General features: G+C 50.0%; 1 protein-coding gene across 1 annotated transcript in view; it reads left to right on the forward strand.

The window, feature by feature from the left end:
- Positions 1 to 15,560: 15,560 nt before the first annotated feature.
- The window catches only part of LOC112837491 (cell division cycle-associated protein 3-like), a 1,755-nt gene continuing 1,039 nt past the window's right edge, over positions 15,561 to 16,276 (forward strand). Inside the window, exon 1 of the mRNA XM_073880951.1 lies at positions 15,561 to 15,970. Within this exon, the coding sequence (XP_073737052.1) occupies positions 15,645 to 15,970 (326 nt within the window). The 5' untranslated portion in view covers positions 15,561 to 15,644. The remainder of the gene's footprint in view (positions 15,971 to 16,276) is intronic.

Below are 16,276 nucleotides of genomic sequence, written 5' to 3' on the forward strand. Positions count from 1 at the left end.
CTGTTGCCACTACTCGGCTCTGCATTTGTGACATGAAAGACACAGACAAAAGGACATCGCTGTGTTCCGATAAAGCTTGATTTACAAAAACAGGCTGTGGGCAGAATTTGCTGACTCGTGGTCTAGGGGTTTCCTAAATATTAGCTTTCTCCTGGCCAACAACAGCCCTCCTGACTTCCTTTTGTTTAATCGCCTGGGATGGTATTTACAGGATAGGGAATGCCACCTTTACATTGCCCACTGGAGAGACAACTGGGGGCAAATGTTGATCAGAAGGCCCAGGCTTCGGAGACCAGTGGCTAGAGGCCAGATAGAGGCCTGTTTGGTCATGGTGGGCAGTCTGGGCACCCCCAGCCCAAGTGTGCAGGTAAGTCCAGGCTGTGGGTCCACATTCAGACTGTTGCCCATGGAGCTGGGCTTCTCCAGCTCTATGATGCAGCCTCCTGCAGCCTTGGGACCTAGAGAGACAGCCTCGGGTGGGGAAACCAGGGGCAGGCTTCTTTTCCTGGTTGGATTCTTGAAATGGGAGTCTAAGCCTCCCCATTACTAACTCCGGGGGCCCCTGGTGTTCCCCAAGAGTGGGAGCCAGGTCAATCAGAAAGTGTGCGTGCACACGTCATCCCCAGAATTATTCACACACTCCCAAAGGGAGGTGGGCCATTCCTACCTCTCACACGGGCATAGCACCATCCTCTGAATGCAAGTCAGCTACGCTGGGGTGGGCGAGGGTAGTGCACTGGTTGAGGAGGTGGGCTCCGAAGCCCAGCCGCACCCCTTTGTAGCTAGCTGAGAGACCTCAGGCAAATAATTTCATTTCTCTGAGCCTCTGTTCCTCCTCCTCTGCAAGATAGGAATCACTGAAGCTCCCGCTTCCCAGGGTTGGAATGAGGCCTAGCTGAGCTCGCCGTGTCACCGGGGACTGCATGGAAGTCTTTAAGCGCAGCCTGGCTTCTAACAGTCAATAAACAACAGTGCTATCGTCATATCTTTGTCATGTCATTTGATCAAAATACTCCAAATGGCAGGCTGAAAAGAAACGTACCATCATTCCCATTCTACAGATGAAGAGATTGAGGAAAAGTCATACGCCTGGTGTAGTGGATGCCGTGGTGTGCCACCCAGACTCCAGACTGACCCTCATTCCCCAGATGCTGGAGTGGTGGCTTCTGATGGTTCCTCTGCTGTCAGCCCTCCCCAGGACCTGCCCTGGACTGAAGGGAGGCACCTCACTCAGGGTTCAACACTGCACCCCACCCCCCTGCCGCCGAGCAACACAATGACTGGTTGATGAACGGGCCAGCCCCTTTTGCCTCCAACTGGGCACCCCTGAAAGGTCACCCCAGCTCCAGAGCTCCCCTAGGATGGGCTGAGGCCACCATTGCAACTACAGCCCAGCCCAGCTACTCCCTCTGCCCACCCTGCTCCCCTCACCATGTGCATGCTGTGTGATCTTGGGCAAGTTACCTAACCTCTCTGAACCTCCATCTTATTATGTGGGAAATGGATGTGGAGGGACCTACTTTGCAGGGCTGACTGGAAGTTCCAAAATGTCATGAACATAAAAACATCCAGCACAAAGCAAGCGCACAGAACATGAGATCTGTAATCATCACACCCAGGCACTATGCTAGCTACAACACATGCATTAGCTCATTATTTTCATGACCGGTAACAGTCAGCCCATTATCCTCAACTCTCAAGGCCGCCTTCGTGCTGTCTGCCTCCCTCTCTTTTGCTGGGGGATTCTCCCCATTTCTGAGAAGAGCAAGCTGAGGTCGTGGCTTGCCCGAGGTCAGCTGCCCAGCCAGGGCTTTATTGTTCCTGCTGTCTCCGCAACTCTGTCCCCTCCCAGGGCCCAGGCTGGGCTCCTCCGGCATGAAGTCTTCCCAAACAAGGAGAGAATAAAGAGCTTTCTGTCTACACTAGAAGAAAAACAAACCCCCACCATCTTCCCTTCCCCGCTACGGAAATGATGGATTTCTGTTATTGTTGTTGTTGAAATCGCTACCAGGGGAAATAGATCAAGGGACATTTTGCCGGCAAGAGAGCTCACTGTGTCACCGAGGAGAGTACACATCTCCCGCCATACTGCATTGCCTTCCCCCCCCACCCCCCCGCCACCGCATGCTCCTTTTCCTCTCCACCAGCCTCAGGGTGGGGGCAGGACTGCACCCGCGGGGGCCGGTGGCCCTGGGCAGAAGAGAGCTGGCAAGGCCACGGCTGGGGGCGCGGGGCCTTCTTAGCTTGCTCTCCTTTCTCCCCCTCGGCATCCACCCTACCCTCCCTCCTATGCAGATCTGGGGTGGGGGGTCAACCAGTTAAATATTTAGTCTGATTTTCCCCTCATGTAGGTGGTGGATGGTGACTACAGACGAGGAGGACACAAGGAAGTGTTGTCTACGGGGACAACCCCGCTGGAAACACGTCTGTGTTCTGTGGGAAAAGAAACCATCCCACATACTCGGGGCCATTTTGGTTTCGAAGGTTCTGTATTGCTGTCCCTATAAGAGACGTGCAATCCCATGTCCATGCAGAGTATCTGGAGCTTACAGTCCGGGAGAGGAGATGAAATGAGGGTGGGGGTAGGGGCCTTCCGACACTGCTTCTGCGCCAGTGTAGGCAGGTCTACAGAGGATCGTCTGCTTTGCCTATTTCTGTGCTGGCACACCTTCACTATTTCCCTGAAAGATCCATGTGCATCTGACCTCTGTGGATATTCCCACAAGCTTCCTGCGCCCCTCCCCTCAAGCCTCAAGCCAGGGAGTGGAAAGAACAAGGGTTTTGCACTCCGCGTAAATGCCAACATGCCGAATTACCCTCTGTGTGACTTTGGGACAGTTTTGTAAACCTCCATAAGCCTCAGTTTTTCCATCTGTAAAGCTGGATCATCTACCTCCAAGAGTTAGAGCGTTAAATGAGGATAATCATGCATATTAGATACCCAGAAAATAATAAAAATAGTTATCATATATTGAAGCGCACCAGCTGTTGTTCTAAATGTGGGTTAAATTATTTAATCTTTGCAAGAACCCTACGAAGAAGATGCTACTACCATCTGCATTTTCCAGAAGAGGAAACTGAGATGCACAGAGATAAGGCAACTTGCCAAGGTCATGCAGCTGAAGGGTGCAGAGCTGGGATTCAAACCCAGGCAGCCTGGGTCCAGACCCAGAGCTCTCGACCAGTGTGCCCTCTGCGCACACAGCAGGCCTTCAATAAACGCTGGTTCATTTCTTCCTTCTTTTTGTTTTTCTCTCCTCTTGGGCTCTCCAGTCCCTTCTTGGGACCTGACCAAATCCCAGTCCTAAATCCTGATGTTCTAAGACCCAAAGTTTTGACCTCCTGCTGACCAGCACCCAGATGCTTGATCGACCTTATTTTTTTCCTATTCCATTGACTCAGCCGTCCCTGGTCATTGACATGGGACTGGCCGTGTTCAGATTCACCCTCAACGGTCCCATAGGTCCCAATACCTTGGGGAATGATGACCCCGAAAGTGTCATGGGTCACGGTTACAGGTAGCATATGCTGTCATTAAAAGCGTGTGAGGGCAGAGGTTCCAGGGTGTCTCTCCCATTCAAAACCTTTGCTTTGGGGCAACGCTTAAGATAACATAGGCGTCATCTTAAACCTCCCCTGCTCTGATCCTTCTTTAGGCCCTCAGCAGGGAGCTTTGCTGGCTCAGCATCCCCCATGACACCCAGAGAGAAATGGCTTCATCGTTAAACCTTAGCAATTTCTTCTCTGGGCAACATTTTAATTCCCAATAAATCCCCGAGGCCCCACATCCAAGCCAATGTGGGCCTCCACATTCCCTGCCCTGCACCCCTCTGAGGGTCCGATGTGGGCATGCGTTTGGGGGTGGACCAATATCTACCACCCTGGGAGGAATGTGAACGACTTTTGAATGTGAACGTGGTCCTTGGCGAGGGTCAGCAACTTGACAGGTGCGGAGGTTTGGGCGATGATCAGAGGTAGGGGGATGTGCTTCAGAGGCAAGAAACAATCCAGCCGGAGCCGGGGTAGGTGGGGGACATGGCCGGATGGATATCTGGAGACCCTTACAGGTCAGCCTCAGGTGCACGGGCTTGACTTGAAAGAAGCAAGGAAACATAGCCAGATCTGAGCAGATACCTCAGGGCCTCACTTTACGATGACAGAAAAGTGTGGGATGCACCTGTTCTGGTCTGGCCAACCCGGGTTAGGGGACTCGAATGCAGGTGTTTTATTTAGGAGGTGGCTCCAACTGGGAGGGGAGTAAGAAAGTGAGAAGGGACGAGACAGAGGTAGCCAAGATGTTACCGGGGTTGTTAGCACGGTGCCCAACTGGAGCTCAGAGCCTGCGGCGCTCAGGAGGCCATTGGTTGAGGGCAGCCTGCCAGCCTCCTCCTAGGGCCAGGGAGAAAACAGTTGGGAGGAAAGTAAACATGCTTCCCCAAGTAGAGAAAAAGGCTCAGTGGGTCTGGATGCGGCCCTGACTGTGTGCTATAATACTCACTAAATGTTCACTGAATGAATGAATGAATGAATGACATTCTGTGTACCTGGCGCTGTGCTGGGCTCTGAAGAAGCAGCACTTAGAGCCCTACAGCTTCCTGCCAGTAGGGAAGACTGATACACACACACACACACACACACACACACACCCCAATCATAATGACATATTCAAGAACAAATGCCCTCAGGAGACAGTCTCCCACATTTAGTCACAGCCCCTTGTGGAGGATTAGTGGTATCACTGTTTCCCAAAGTACATTCCCAGGAACCCTACTCCTGGGAGATGCTCTGATGGGGAGAAAAAGAATGTTGTGGTCTTATCACATGGGTTATACCGATATACTCTATTCACAATATCCAGGACATAATAAAGGCTCTGACAAGTCCTGCAGGAAAGAAATTGGTTTCACTTTGTTTGACCCAGTTTTTGTTAAACATATTTGACATATTTATCCTCCAAGGTTCAAATTTCTTACAGCAAAACTGGGCCAGGCCGGTCACTAGAATCTTAACCCTTCTGAGCTGCAGGAAGACCATGTACAACACTGTCCATCAAACTTTCTGCAGTGATGGAAATGTTCTATGTCTGGCCTATTTCATACGGCAGCCACATGGAGCTCTTTAGGACTTGAGATGTGGCTACTGTGATTAAGGAACTGAATTTTTTAATCTTACTTAATTTACCTGTGAACAATCACATGTGGCTAGTACCTAACTTACTGAACAGCATAACTACACCATCTAATTTTTGCCTGATGCCTGGGTCTTGTGTTGAGACTGAACCACCTGGGCACAGTGACGGGCACAAAAGGAGCCCTCCATAAATCATGGTCTCCCTCCATTTATTGAGTGCTTACTGTATGCCAGGCATCACACCAATAGCTTGATTTAATCCTCTAGCAACCACGGGATGTGAGTACTCTTGTTATCAAGTTTACTTTTCAGAGGAGGAAACTGACAGGCGGGGGGGTGGGGGTGGGGGATAGGCACTAAGCGACCTGCTCCAACTCCCACAACCAAGAAGTAATGGGTCCAGGATTTGGCCTGGGTCTGTTTGACTCTCAGTTCCTGTAGGTGTGTATACAGCCAGACTGGCTTCTGGAACAGTCTCAGAACCAGCTCCAGGACCCAGCAGGGAGACCCTTACCCCTCTCCTTCCTCCAAGGGGGCATGTCCGGACTAAGAAGTCATTCGCTGCACACTTAAATGCCTGCTAACCATGCGATGAGCATTGGACTGGACCCCAAGGAGTCAGGGAAGTGGGAAACTACAGAGGTCATGGGGGCACCCCCTTGGGGGAGATCCCCATCTACTGTGGGGCAGCAGGAGACTAGACGGTTACCCACAACAGAGTGAGATAAGACCCCAGAGAAGAACCACCTCCTCATCTCCTCCCCATCTCCCCTGCCGGGCCTGGCCCAGCCCCCAACCTCAAAAAGCCACCGGGAGGCCCCCTCCCCCGACGGCCGGCCAGCGTCTTGTGCCCAGCAAGCCAGGGTACATGATCTCATACCTTTCATCCCTTGCCGAGTTCAGATAAATCTCCCCCGCTCCTCTCCCTCTACAGCTGAAAGCCGGCAGGTCTAGCTAGGGTTTCTCCCACTTATGCAGCTCATGAATATTTAACAGCATCTGCCGTGGAGGCGATAAAGCCCTACCAATCCTTGACAAATATGGCCTAATCTTTTCAATTTCGGGGTGCAAATATGCCTTCTGAGTCCTGTTTGTCACCTAGATTAATGGCCCAGGGTCCCATAATCCTTTGGTGCTAATTCAAGTGGTGGCTGGCCGGCGTGTGCCTGCCAGAGGGATGCTGGGATACACACACACACACACACACACACACACACGCACACACGCAGAGTGATTAGTCATGTGAGGATTCCTTGTAGTGTGTACGTGTGTGACTACCATGTGTGTGGCTTGTGTATAGAGATCCGTACGTGTAGCCTGTGTCTTTATGTGTCACAACTCTGTTTACAAGTGTCTGGGTGCATGTTCCCAGGGGCAGCTGTGTCTGGGCCTGCGTGTGTACTCGGTACGTGTGAGTGCACGTGTGTGCGTGCATGTCCCGGCACCATGGATACTGAGTGGGCACGCCTGTGTGTCTCTGGGCAGGGGGCTGAGGCACATGAACCAGGTGAGCTTCCGATCTGATTTTCCCCCTCGTGTAGGTGGTGACAGAGGGGGAAGTGGACAGCGACTACAGATGAGGAGGACACAAGGAAATGTTGTCTACAGGGACATCTCTGCTGGAAACACGTCTGTGTTCTGTCGGAAAAGCACGCATCCCACGTACTCGGGGCCGTTTTGGCTTCGAAGGTTCTGTATTGCTGTCTCTATAAGAGACGTACAATCCCATGTCCATAGACAGTATCTGGAGCTTACAGTCCAACAGAGGAGATAAAATGTGTGTGTGTGTGTGTGTGTGTGCACGCACGCACACACGATTGTTTTCGTGCCTTCATACACTACCACTCTAGTGTAGACAGAAATCCACGGTGGATTATCTCCTTTGCTGTCTCTCATCTGTGTGTGTCTCTCTGTCTCCCTCCCCACCCCACCCACTCTGTGCAGGTGTGTGTCTCTCTCAGCAAACCTTCAACCTTTCACCAAAACTTGTGCTGAGACCACATGGGTCTGGCCGCTGACGATCTTCTCATCCCCTTCATAGGCCTTTTTCCCCTGGTCTAGTCTCAGCCCAGCAGGAAGGAGCTGGGAAGGGAGAGGTGTGAGCTCCCTCCCTAGAATCCAATTGAGCCACCCAGAAAGACCCGATTCTTCCCCCTTTCTGCTTCCCCTGGTTCACTGGCATCTGCACCACTCACCTAGGAAGACAGCAAGGCAGGGAAGTAACAGCAGGTGGACCGGGGCAGCCTCGTGAAGGATGGGGCTGGAAGGAGGGAGCGAGGTGCAAGGCTCAAGGAGCTCAGATCAAAACTCGGGACCGATGGAGGATGCCCTCCCTCACAGCACGAGACGACTCTGTCACAGAAAACGAACCTACGTTCAAACATAAGGACAAAAAACCCCCTTCCCAAGATAGAAGCAAGTGTCTCCCCTTCATTCCTTGGACAGTATTTCACTAGCACCAAACGGAGAACCTGCGCACAACACAGCGTTTGGGCCTGGCCTTGTTCCGTACTGAGGATATTGACCTTGAGAACAAAGCCCCCTTGCCCCTGAATGGGGAAGAGAGCCTGGAACCTGGAGACCTGAGATACAAGGTTCTAGAGGCTGTGGCGGGAAAATGGGGGTGTTCAGTGGGAGCTCCCAGCCTTTAGCAGAAACAGCAAAGGCTGAGTATACGTTTTTGCAAAATAAGAGAGCTTTGTGGGCAAATTTACCAATGCCACCAAAACGTACCCCAAAGAGGAATGAGATCCAGCAAGCGTGCTCAGTGGTTAGTGGTGTTGGCACTGGAAGCAGATGGGCTACGTTTGAATTCTTGCTCAGACACTTCTAAGTTGTGTGACTTTGAACCAATCGTTCCCCTTTCTCTCCAGCTCAGTTTCCCCAGACCTAAATGGGGATAGGAACCAGGCCCGTCACTCCCAGGGGGAAGGTTGTGAGGATTACATGCCCACCACGTGGCTTGTGCTCAGTAGCTGCTGTTGTTGGTATATTAATATTACCTGAAGGTTGTGCTGGGGGGATTCCCTCCCCTACTTCACCCTATCCTCCCTTGAGGCTGGAGAAATTCCAAGAGTTAGGGCTGGTTGAGGAGCTTGGCCCACAAATATCTGTCCCGTGGCCTAGGAAGCAGGGAAGAGAGACTATTTCCAGACCCTTCTCGCATTTGTAAGAAAAGTTTGGGTCAAGAAGCCCCTGAGCCTTTGCAACAACCAGCATCCCCACCCTCTAGAGACCTGCCTCCCGGAAAGGGCTTCCTCCACACATCCCAGCACGTCCCCACCCCACCCCCCCCGCACAAAACTGGTCCTTTTCTCCATCACAGACCAGTTAGCCCCAGGAGGAGCCTCAGACTCTGAGGATCCAAGGGCTCTGGGGACTCAGGAAGCGGCCTAGCTGCCGTGAGCAATGGCTGTCTCTCCGTGAGCTGGGAGCACAGAAGCACTTTGAACGACCAGGGTTCGATGTACATATGTTTCTCAGCCTTCCGATAAATACAAAAATCTCCTTCCTCCCCACCCCCAAGAATCCGACAGCCTGCCCATAAACAGGTGAGAATTCCTACTCTGCCCGCCCGTGCATCTCCACAAACCAAAGAGATTCTGTTCGCCCTTAGATCTGGTAGTTTGTGCCATGAAAACAACAGGCTTGATTCTTTTCCCCAAAGGCTACTAATTTTTCAAACTGCACCCATCCTTCTTAGGGACATTCTCACTAGCAACCAATCCACCCACATCCTGAATCAACACTGTCTCTATTTGCTTAGTGTGTCCTGGAGGACAGGAACCAAGACCAGAGGAGCTCTGGGGGACACTTTGGGTATCTGCCCCGGCCTTTGAGAATGTCTCAAAGAATTTACTAAAGTAAGCAACTGTTGTTGATTATTGAGGGAGGCTTTGATGGTGCAAGATTAGAGCACAGTGGTTATGGGAGCCCATCCCCGAGATGGCTGTCCCCAAGGTGGCAACCCCCAAGAAGGCCCTGATGTTCCCTCCTGGTGTTCATGGTTTGTGTGGGTCTCACCCCCTTGAGAGTGGGCTGAACCTAGTGACTCATTTGTAATGAATAGAATTAGCAAACGAGATGCCATCTCCAAGATTAGGTTGGGAAAAGATCATGATTTCTGTCTGTTCCTTCTCTTAGATCCCTCACTTTGGGGGAAGCAGGCTGCCATATTTCAAACAGCCCTGTGGAGAGTTCCACGTGACAAGAAACTCAAGTCTCCAGCCAACATCCAGAGAGAACCTGCAGGTAGCCCCATGAGCGAGCTTAGAAGTGGAGCGACCAGTCGACCCTTGACATGACTGTGGCCCAGCACCTTGATTTTAGCCTGTTAGGGTCCCTCAGCCAGAAACTCCAGCTAAGCCCATTCCCAGATTCTTGACCCTCAGAAACTGGGGTAATAAATGGTCATTCCTTCAAGCCATGAAGTTTGCAGGAGTTTGTTACACAGAAACAGATAGCTAATACAGTGGTTGAGCATGGACCACAGAACCAGCCTGCCTAGGTTCAAATCCTGGATCTGCCATGTTCTTGCTGTGTAAACAGACAAATCGCTTAATCTCTTGGTGACTCAGTTTCCTTGTGTGTAAAGAGGGTATAATAATGGTACCTACCTCAGAGGGCTATTGCAAGGATTAAGTATACTAATATACATAAAGCATTTGGTACACAGAAAGCTTCTTTTTTAAAAGATTTTATTTACTTGTTTGACGGAGAGAGAGCATGCAGCAGAGGGAGAGGGAGAAGCAGACTCCCTGCTGAGCAGGGAGCCCAATGTGGGACTTGATTCCAGGGCCCTGGGATCATGACCTGAGCTGAAGGCAGACACTTAACCGACTGAGCCACCCAAGCGCCCCACAGAAAGCTTCTTTAACAATTGGCATGACAAGTATTGCTACCTCTGAAGGCCTAAGTCTCAGGTGGCTCAGGTAGCATATGGGGACAAGGGACCTGGGGACAGTCCCATCCAAACCAGCAGCCTTGAGTACATAGGACAAACTTACTAGCTGTACCACATCTGATACACCCTCCGGGAACAACTAATTTACAGTTCCAGGCTTAGCCATGTACATCACACGGATCACAGCATCAGTCCCGACAACAGTTCTAAGAGACAGGCACTGTGGTGGATCATTTCCAAAGAGGGCCACCACCAATCCCTTCCCTCCCTGAACACCCATGCTGCCCCTCCCATCAGGAGGTGAGGAATCTCTCTCCCAGTCTTGCCTTCAGACTTGCTTTGATTCACTGAATGCAACAGAAAGGATGTTCTGAGATTCTGAAGCCCAGGTCTTTTTTTTTTTTTTTAAGATTTTAATTATTTATTTGAGATGCAGAGAGCAAGAGAGAGAAAGCATGAGCGGGGAGGGGAGGCAGAGGGAGAGGGAGAAGCAGGCTTTCCTCTGAGCAGGGAGCCCGATGTGGGGCTCAATCCCAGGATCCCAAGATCATGACCTGAGCTAAAAGCAGACATGTAACCCGACTGAGCCACCCAGGTGATTCATGGAATGCAATGGAAAGGATGTTCTGAGATTTTCGAGCCCAGCCGGGTATTAAGAAGACTGAGAGCTTTCTACTTCTTCCTCTTCAAAGCCAGATTCCATGTGAGAAGAAGTCTGACCCCCTGAGACCACCATGTTGTGAGGAAGCCCAAGCCAGCCATGATGAGCCAGAGGTCACATGAAGGGGCACTAGCACAACCAGACGTGTAACCTGAAACCTTCTTGGACCTTCCTACCTGATCCAGCTGCCATATAAACGCCACATGAGTGACCCCAGCAGATGCCACCCTGGGCAGAAGAAGTGCCCAGCTGAGCTGGCTAATCTACAGCATTGTGAAAAATAATAAATTGTTGTTCACATTCACTAAATTTGGGGGTGGTTTCCCTTATGGCAATAAAAAAAGGAAACAGGAACTAATATTTTATTTTCTATTCTACAGATGAGTAAACTGAGGCTTAGAGAAATGAAATCACTTGATCAAAGCAATATAGCTACTGGGGGTGGTACCAGGATTTGTCCCCAGAAAGTCTGACTCTTGCAAATCTAACCACTATGTTATACAGCCCCAAGGCCAAGCATAAATTGCTCCTCCTTTAGGAGGCCTTCCTAGCCTATTCTGAGGATGCTTGTCATGGAGAACAGCCTTTGGCCATGTGTCCAGTGACCCCTCCTGGATTACATATATATCTGTGAATTCTTGGTCTGAACCCCCAGCACATAGTAGGTGCTTAGAAAGTATAGGTTGGGTTGATTTGTAATGCATTTTATAATTTTCCAAACCCATTCCTCCCTGTTGCCATTTGACTGTCACCAAAACTCAAAGGAGGCAAAGGACAAGGAGAGGCCTTTCAGAGCTGATGAGGAATGTCAGCCAGGATCACAAAACAAGTGAATGGCCGAGCTGGGCCTGGAGCCCGGATTTGCCAACCCCAGGCCACCGGCCAAAGGATGAAAACAGATGATTCCAACAAAGAAAAGACAAATTACCTGGCACGTGGTCTGTGGGCAATGCATAGCCCATGGTTTCTCAATCTTGGCACATTTTGGGCCAGCTCATTTTTTTTGTTGTGGTAGGCTGTACTATGAATTGTAGGATATTTAACAGCATCCCTGGGCTCTACCCACTAGATTCCAGTAGCACCAAGCCTCCCTGTCTTGGAGATAAGCAAAAATGTCTCCAGATACTGCCAAATGTCTCCTGGGGCCCAAATTATCACCAGTTGAGAACCACTGGTACGGTCTTACTAATCAAGGAAGGGCGATTAAAACGTTGGGATGACATTTACAATTCTTGCAGTATTTAAAAAAAATCATAACCACCCACGCTTGCAATGTTGCTGGTAAATGTTGCAAGCAAGCTTCATTTACAGCAGGATCAACTGGTATAGGTCTATGGAAATCCATCTGTAACCACAATCATGGAAATGTTTATATCATTCAATGTAGTAAACCCATTTATTAGTCTGGGTCTTAAAAATAGAATTCTTCCGGGCGCCTGGGTGGCTCAGTTGGTTGAGCCGACCGCTTTCGGCTCGGGTCATGATCCCGGAGTCCCGGAATCGAGTTCCGCATCGGGCTCCCGGCTCGGCAGGGAACCTGCTTCTCCCTCTGATCCTCTCCCCTCTCGTGCTGTTTCTCTCTCTCTCAAATGGATGAAATCTTTAAAAAAAAAAAAAAGTCTAAAAAAAAAATAGAATTCTTCCCAGGGTGCCCGGGGGACTGACTTTGTTGAGCGCCTGACTCTCGGTTTCAGCTCAGATCATGGTCTCGGGGGTCGTGGAATGGAGCCCTGCGTCAGGCTCCGAGCTTAGCTCAGAGTCGGCTTGGGATTCTTTCCCCCTCCCTCTCTCTCCCTGACTGCTCCTCCCCCCTGCTTGCACTCTTCCTCTGTCTCTCTCTCTCAAATAAATAAAATCTTTTTTAAAAAATAGAATTCTTCCCAAGAGCATTCAAATAAAAAGATTCTAATGAACGGGCTGCTTATGGAGATGTGAGGAGGATAAAGAGAACCAACAAGAGAGGTTAAGGGACCCAGAGACTAGCAACAGTGGGGAGCTGTCCCACCCCCAGTGCTGAAGAGGAGGAACTAGAGCTAGGCAAGCTCAGAGGAAGGAAGGCTTGAGGAAGGATCACGGGACCTGTAATCTGGAGGGACAACCATAATCCAAGACACAGTGCAGAAGCAAGGAGGGAGTGGGGAGAAATACCCCAACCTCTGTCTCCTCCTGCCTCCAGTCTCCTGCTGGAGCCTTCCATTGGCCAAGCCCAATATAAGGCAAAAAGTAAGGGAGCCTAGGAAATCAATTCAGCAGGGGTCAGCCTTCCAAGGTGCAGAGCATGGCAAAGGAAGGTAGAGAATTAATGGGTCAACAGGTAACAACTAGCACCTCCTTTGATGCATTAAATCCTCCCTTGCTAATTTATTCTAAGAAAAACAATTCCTCAGAAACCAAAAGATAGGTGCACAAAGATATTCATGCAGTGTTATCTATAATTCCCCAAATTTGCATGGGAAACAAAAAGCTCACAATCCAGTGCTCTATCACATAACACCTCCCCCCACCCCCAGGACAGCCCTGCTCCAGAAAGAGGCTCCATCCCTTGCCCCGCCTGCCCCTGGGATTTCTGAGACCTAGGATGGGAGAGGAGACTTACTTAATTTTGATTCCAGAGCTCTGTCTCTGGGATGTTTTCCCAAGGCTGCTGCATGGAGATCAAGGCCACATGTGCTTCTGGAGGGCTGGGAAACTTTCCGAGGAATGATCTTCTGTTGAATGGTTGCCAGCACGGAGCAAGGTGGAGAAGGGAACAAAAGCTGGGGTCTCTTGTTCCCTCCATTCTCTCTAGGACATCCGTTGAGCAGAGACAAAGCAAACAAATTGCTCCAACTCCACAGTGCCAAACATGCCTTAGCTTTGGGATGTAGAAGCCCATCCATGATGCGGGAGGTACCTCTCTCCTTCCTGGAGAATGTTTCATCTCCTGGCGCTGCAAAACCAGGGCAGGCATACTCCTGAGAGTAACCAAGCCGGTACTCCACGCCCACATCACTTGCACTGTCTCTCTAAGCTTCATCCTGGCCTTAGGAGGTTTGTTAATACACCTGCCTTATGGATGAGGGAAGGAGGCTGAGAGAGGTTAGGTCACAGCCCAAGGACACACAGCTAGAAAGTGGCAGAGCTAAGACTCCATCTCCAGGCCATATGCTCTTAACGTCTGAGGTCTCAACACTCCCCCTCAAGTCCTCCCTCATTTTCCCTTGCCCCACTCTCCACTGGCTGATCACCCAACCAAGCATGGGCTGGCAGAGAGAAAGGAATAATTACTCAGTGCACCCCAACTTCGTGGCAAATACTATTATCAATCCCAAATGTCCCTGTTGACCCTCTAACCATATAGGTCCTCCACCTCCCAACCTGTCTCCATTACACTATAGCTTATTTCTTCCAGAAAAAGCAGTTGAAAATAACCAAATTTCATTGCTCTCCTTTATATCCATAATGATTCCATAAATATAATAACAACATTATTTATAAAGCTATTTTTCTTGTTACAAATCATTACTTTCACTCAGCAGATATTTACTGAGCACCCACTATGCACAAGGCACTGTGGAAACTAAGCTAGACAAAGTCTCTAACCTTATGGAATTGATGATAAGTTGGGGTGGGGGAGATAGGCAATAAATAAGTCATTACGGAATATGTACTTCTCGTGAGAAAGGGACAAGATGCTTTGAGTGATACTAATAAGAGAAGCCTATTTAGCGAGAGAGGTCAGGGAGGACTCCCTGAGAAGCTGACATTCAACTGAAAAAATGAGAATTAATCAACCTTTTCAAGAACTGTGGGAAGAGCATTCAGAGGCAAGGGAACAGCAGGTGCAAAGGCCCTGAGGCAGGAAACAGCTTAATATGCTTAGAGGAATTGCAAGAAGGCCAATGTGACTGGAGCAATCACGTTTGCACCTCTTTTATTTGCTCATACCTTGTGGTCACAAAATCTTTGCTGCCTTCCCACCAAGAGATGGAGTCTATCTCTCCCCACCCTCTCTTGAATCTAGACTTAGCCGTGTGATTTGCTTTGGCCAATAGGACCTTAGTAAATATGATGCAAGCAGAGATTTTTAAAAGTGCTTGCCATATCGTGCTGCTCTTTGGAATCCTGAGATCACCATGTAAAGAATCCCAAGCAGGCCTGCCCGGAAATGAGAGACCACGTGGGGCAGTGATGAACACCTAGCTGAGATCTCTTGCATCAAACAGCCCATCAGCCACCAGACATATGAGTGAGGCCAACCTAGACCATGCAGCCCCAGGTGAGCTAAAACAAACCAGAAAAACTACTGCAGCCACCCAGCCATCCCAGCCAACCCACAGGATCAAGAGCTAAATAAAATTGGTGTTGTTTTAAGCCACTACGTTTAGGGGCAGCTTGTTACACAGCAAATGCTGATACACCCATCTCACCAGTTCCCAAGGCTAGCTTTTTTTCTTTCTTCTTGGAGTAATTTTTCACAAAGGAAGTTTTCACCCACTAACCAGATTCCCTGAGCAGGAAACAGAGGTAATGAAATGAGTGCTAGGTGGTCGCTAGGCTCACTCAGCAGCTGAGTGATGCTCACCTATATGCACATAAGATTTAAATTCCTACTTTGATTAAATTACAAACCACTACTTGTGTTGTGCAAAGGCCTCAGATCACTCCGTGGAATCTGCTGTTAGATCCCCCGATTCCAGGGATCCAGTCTTTTAAGCACCTACTGTATGCCTATTACAGTAAGCCATTCTGGAGACAGAGAAAAAGCAAACAACACTCAATCTTTGCCTTTAAAGATTTGAGACTAATTCATGGGGTGGAGCTTGGCAGGGGGGCTAAGGGGAGAGTGCAAAGTCCTTTAAAAAAAAGATCTCAGACTGGGCCGCTGTGCGCCCAAAAGACGAATCGGGGCCTGGCGTCCCCTCCTTGCCCCAGGCCGGGCCCTGCCCCACCTTATTCTTCCCGGTTGAGATGGGCTCAGCCAAGAGCGCCCCAGTCACTCCGGCGCGGCCTCCACCGCACAACAAGCTTCTGGCCCGAGTGGCAGACCCCCGTTCACCTAGTGCCGGCATCCTGCGCACTCCCATCCCGGTGGAGAGCTCTTCACAGCCAAACCTGCCAGCAGGGGAGCAGCTGGAGGGTCCCAATCAGGCCCAAGACTCAGATCCCTGCTCACCTACCCTTGGCATTGCACGGACACCTATGAAGACCAGCAGCAGAGAACCCCCAAGCCCACTGGTGAAACAGCTGAGTGAAGTATTTGAGACCGAAGCCCCCAAATCGAATCTGCCCCCAATGTGGAGAAAGGGGAACCCTCCTACACTGTTGGTGGGAATGGAAGCTGGTGCAACCCCTCCGGAAAACAGTATGGAGGTTCCTCAAACAGTTGAAAATAGAGCTACCCTACGATCCGGCAATTGCACTACTGGGTATTTACCACAAAGATACAAATGTAGGGATCCAAAGGGGTACGTGCACCCCGATGTTTATAGCAGCAATGTCCACAATAGCCAAACTGTGGAAAGAGCCAAGATGTCCATCGACAGACGAATGGATGAAGAAGATGTGGTGTATATACACAATGGAATATTATGCAGCCATCA

This window comes from Callorhinus ursinus, unplaced genomic scaffold (assembly GCF_003265705.2).
Source record: "Callorhinus ursinus isolate GAN/ISIS: 27379988/994484 unplaced genomic scaffold, GSC_fseal_2.0 scaffold41, whole genome shotgun sequence".
Lineage (NCBI taxonomy): Eukaryota > Metazoa > Chordata > Mammalia > Carnivora > Otariidae > Callorhinus > Callorhinus ursinus.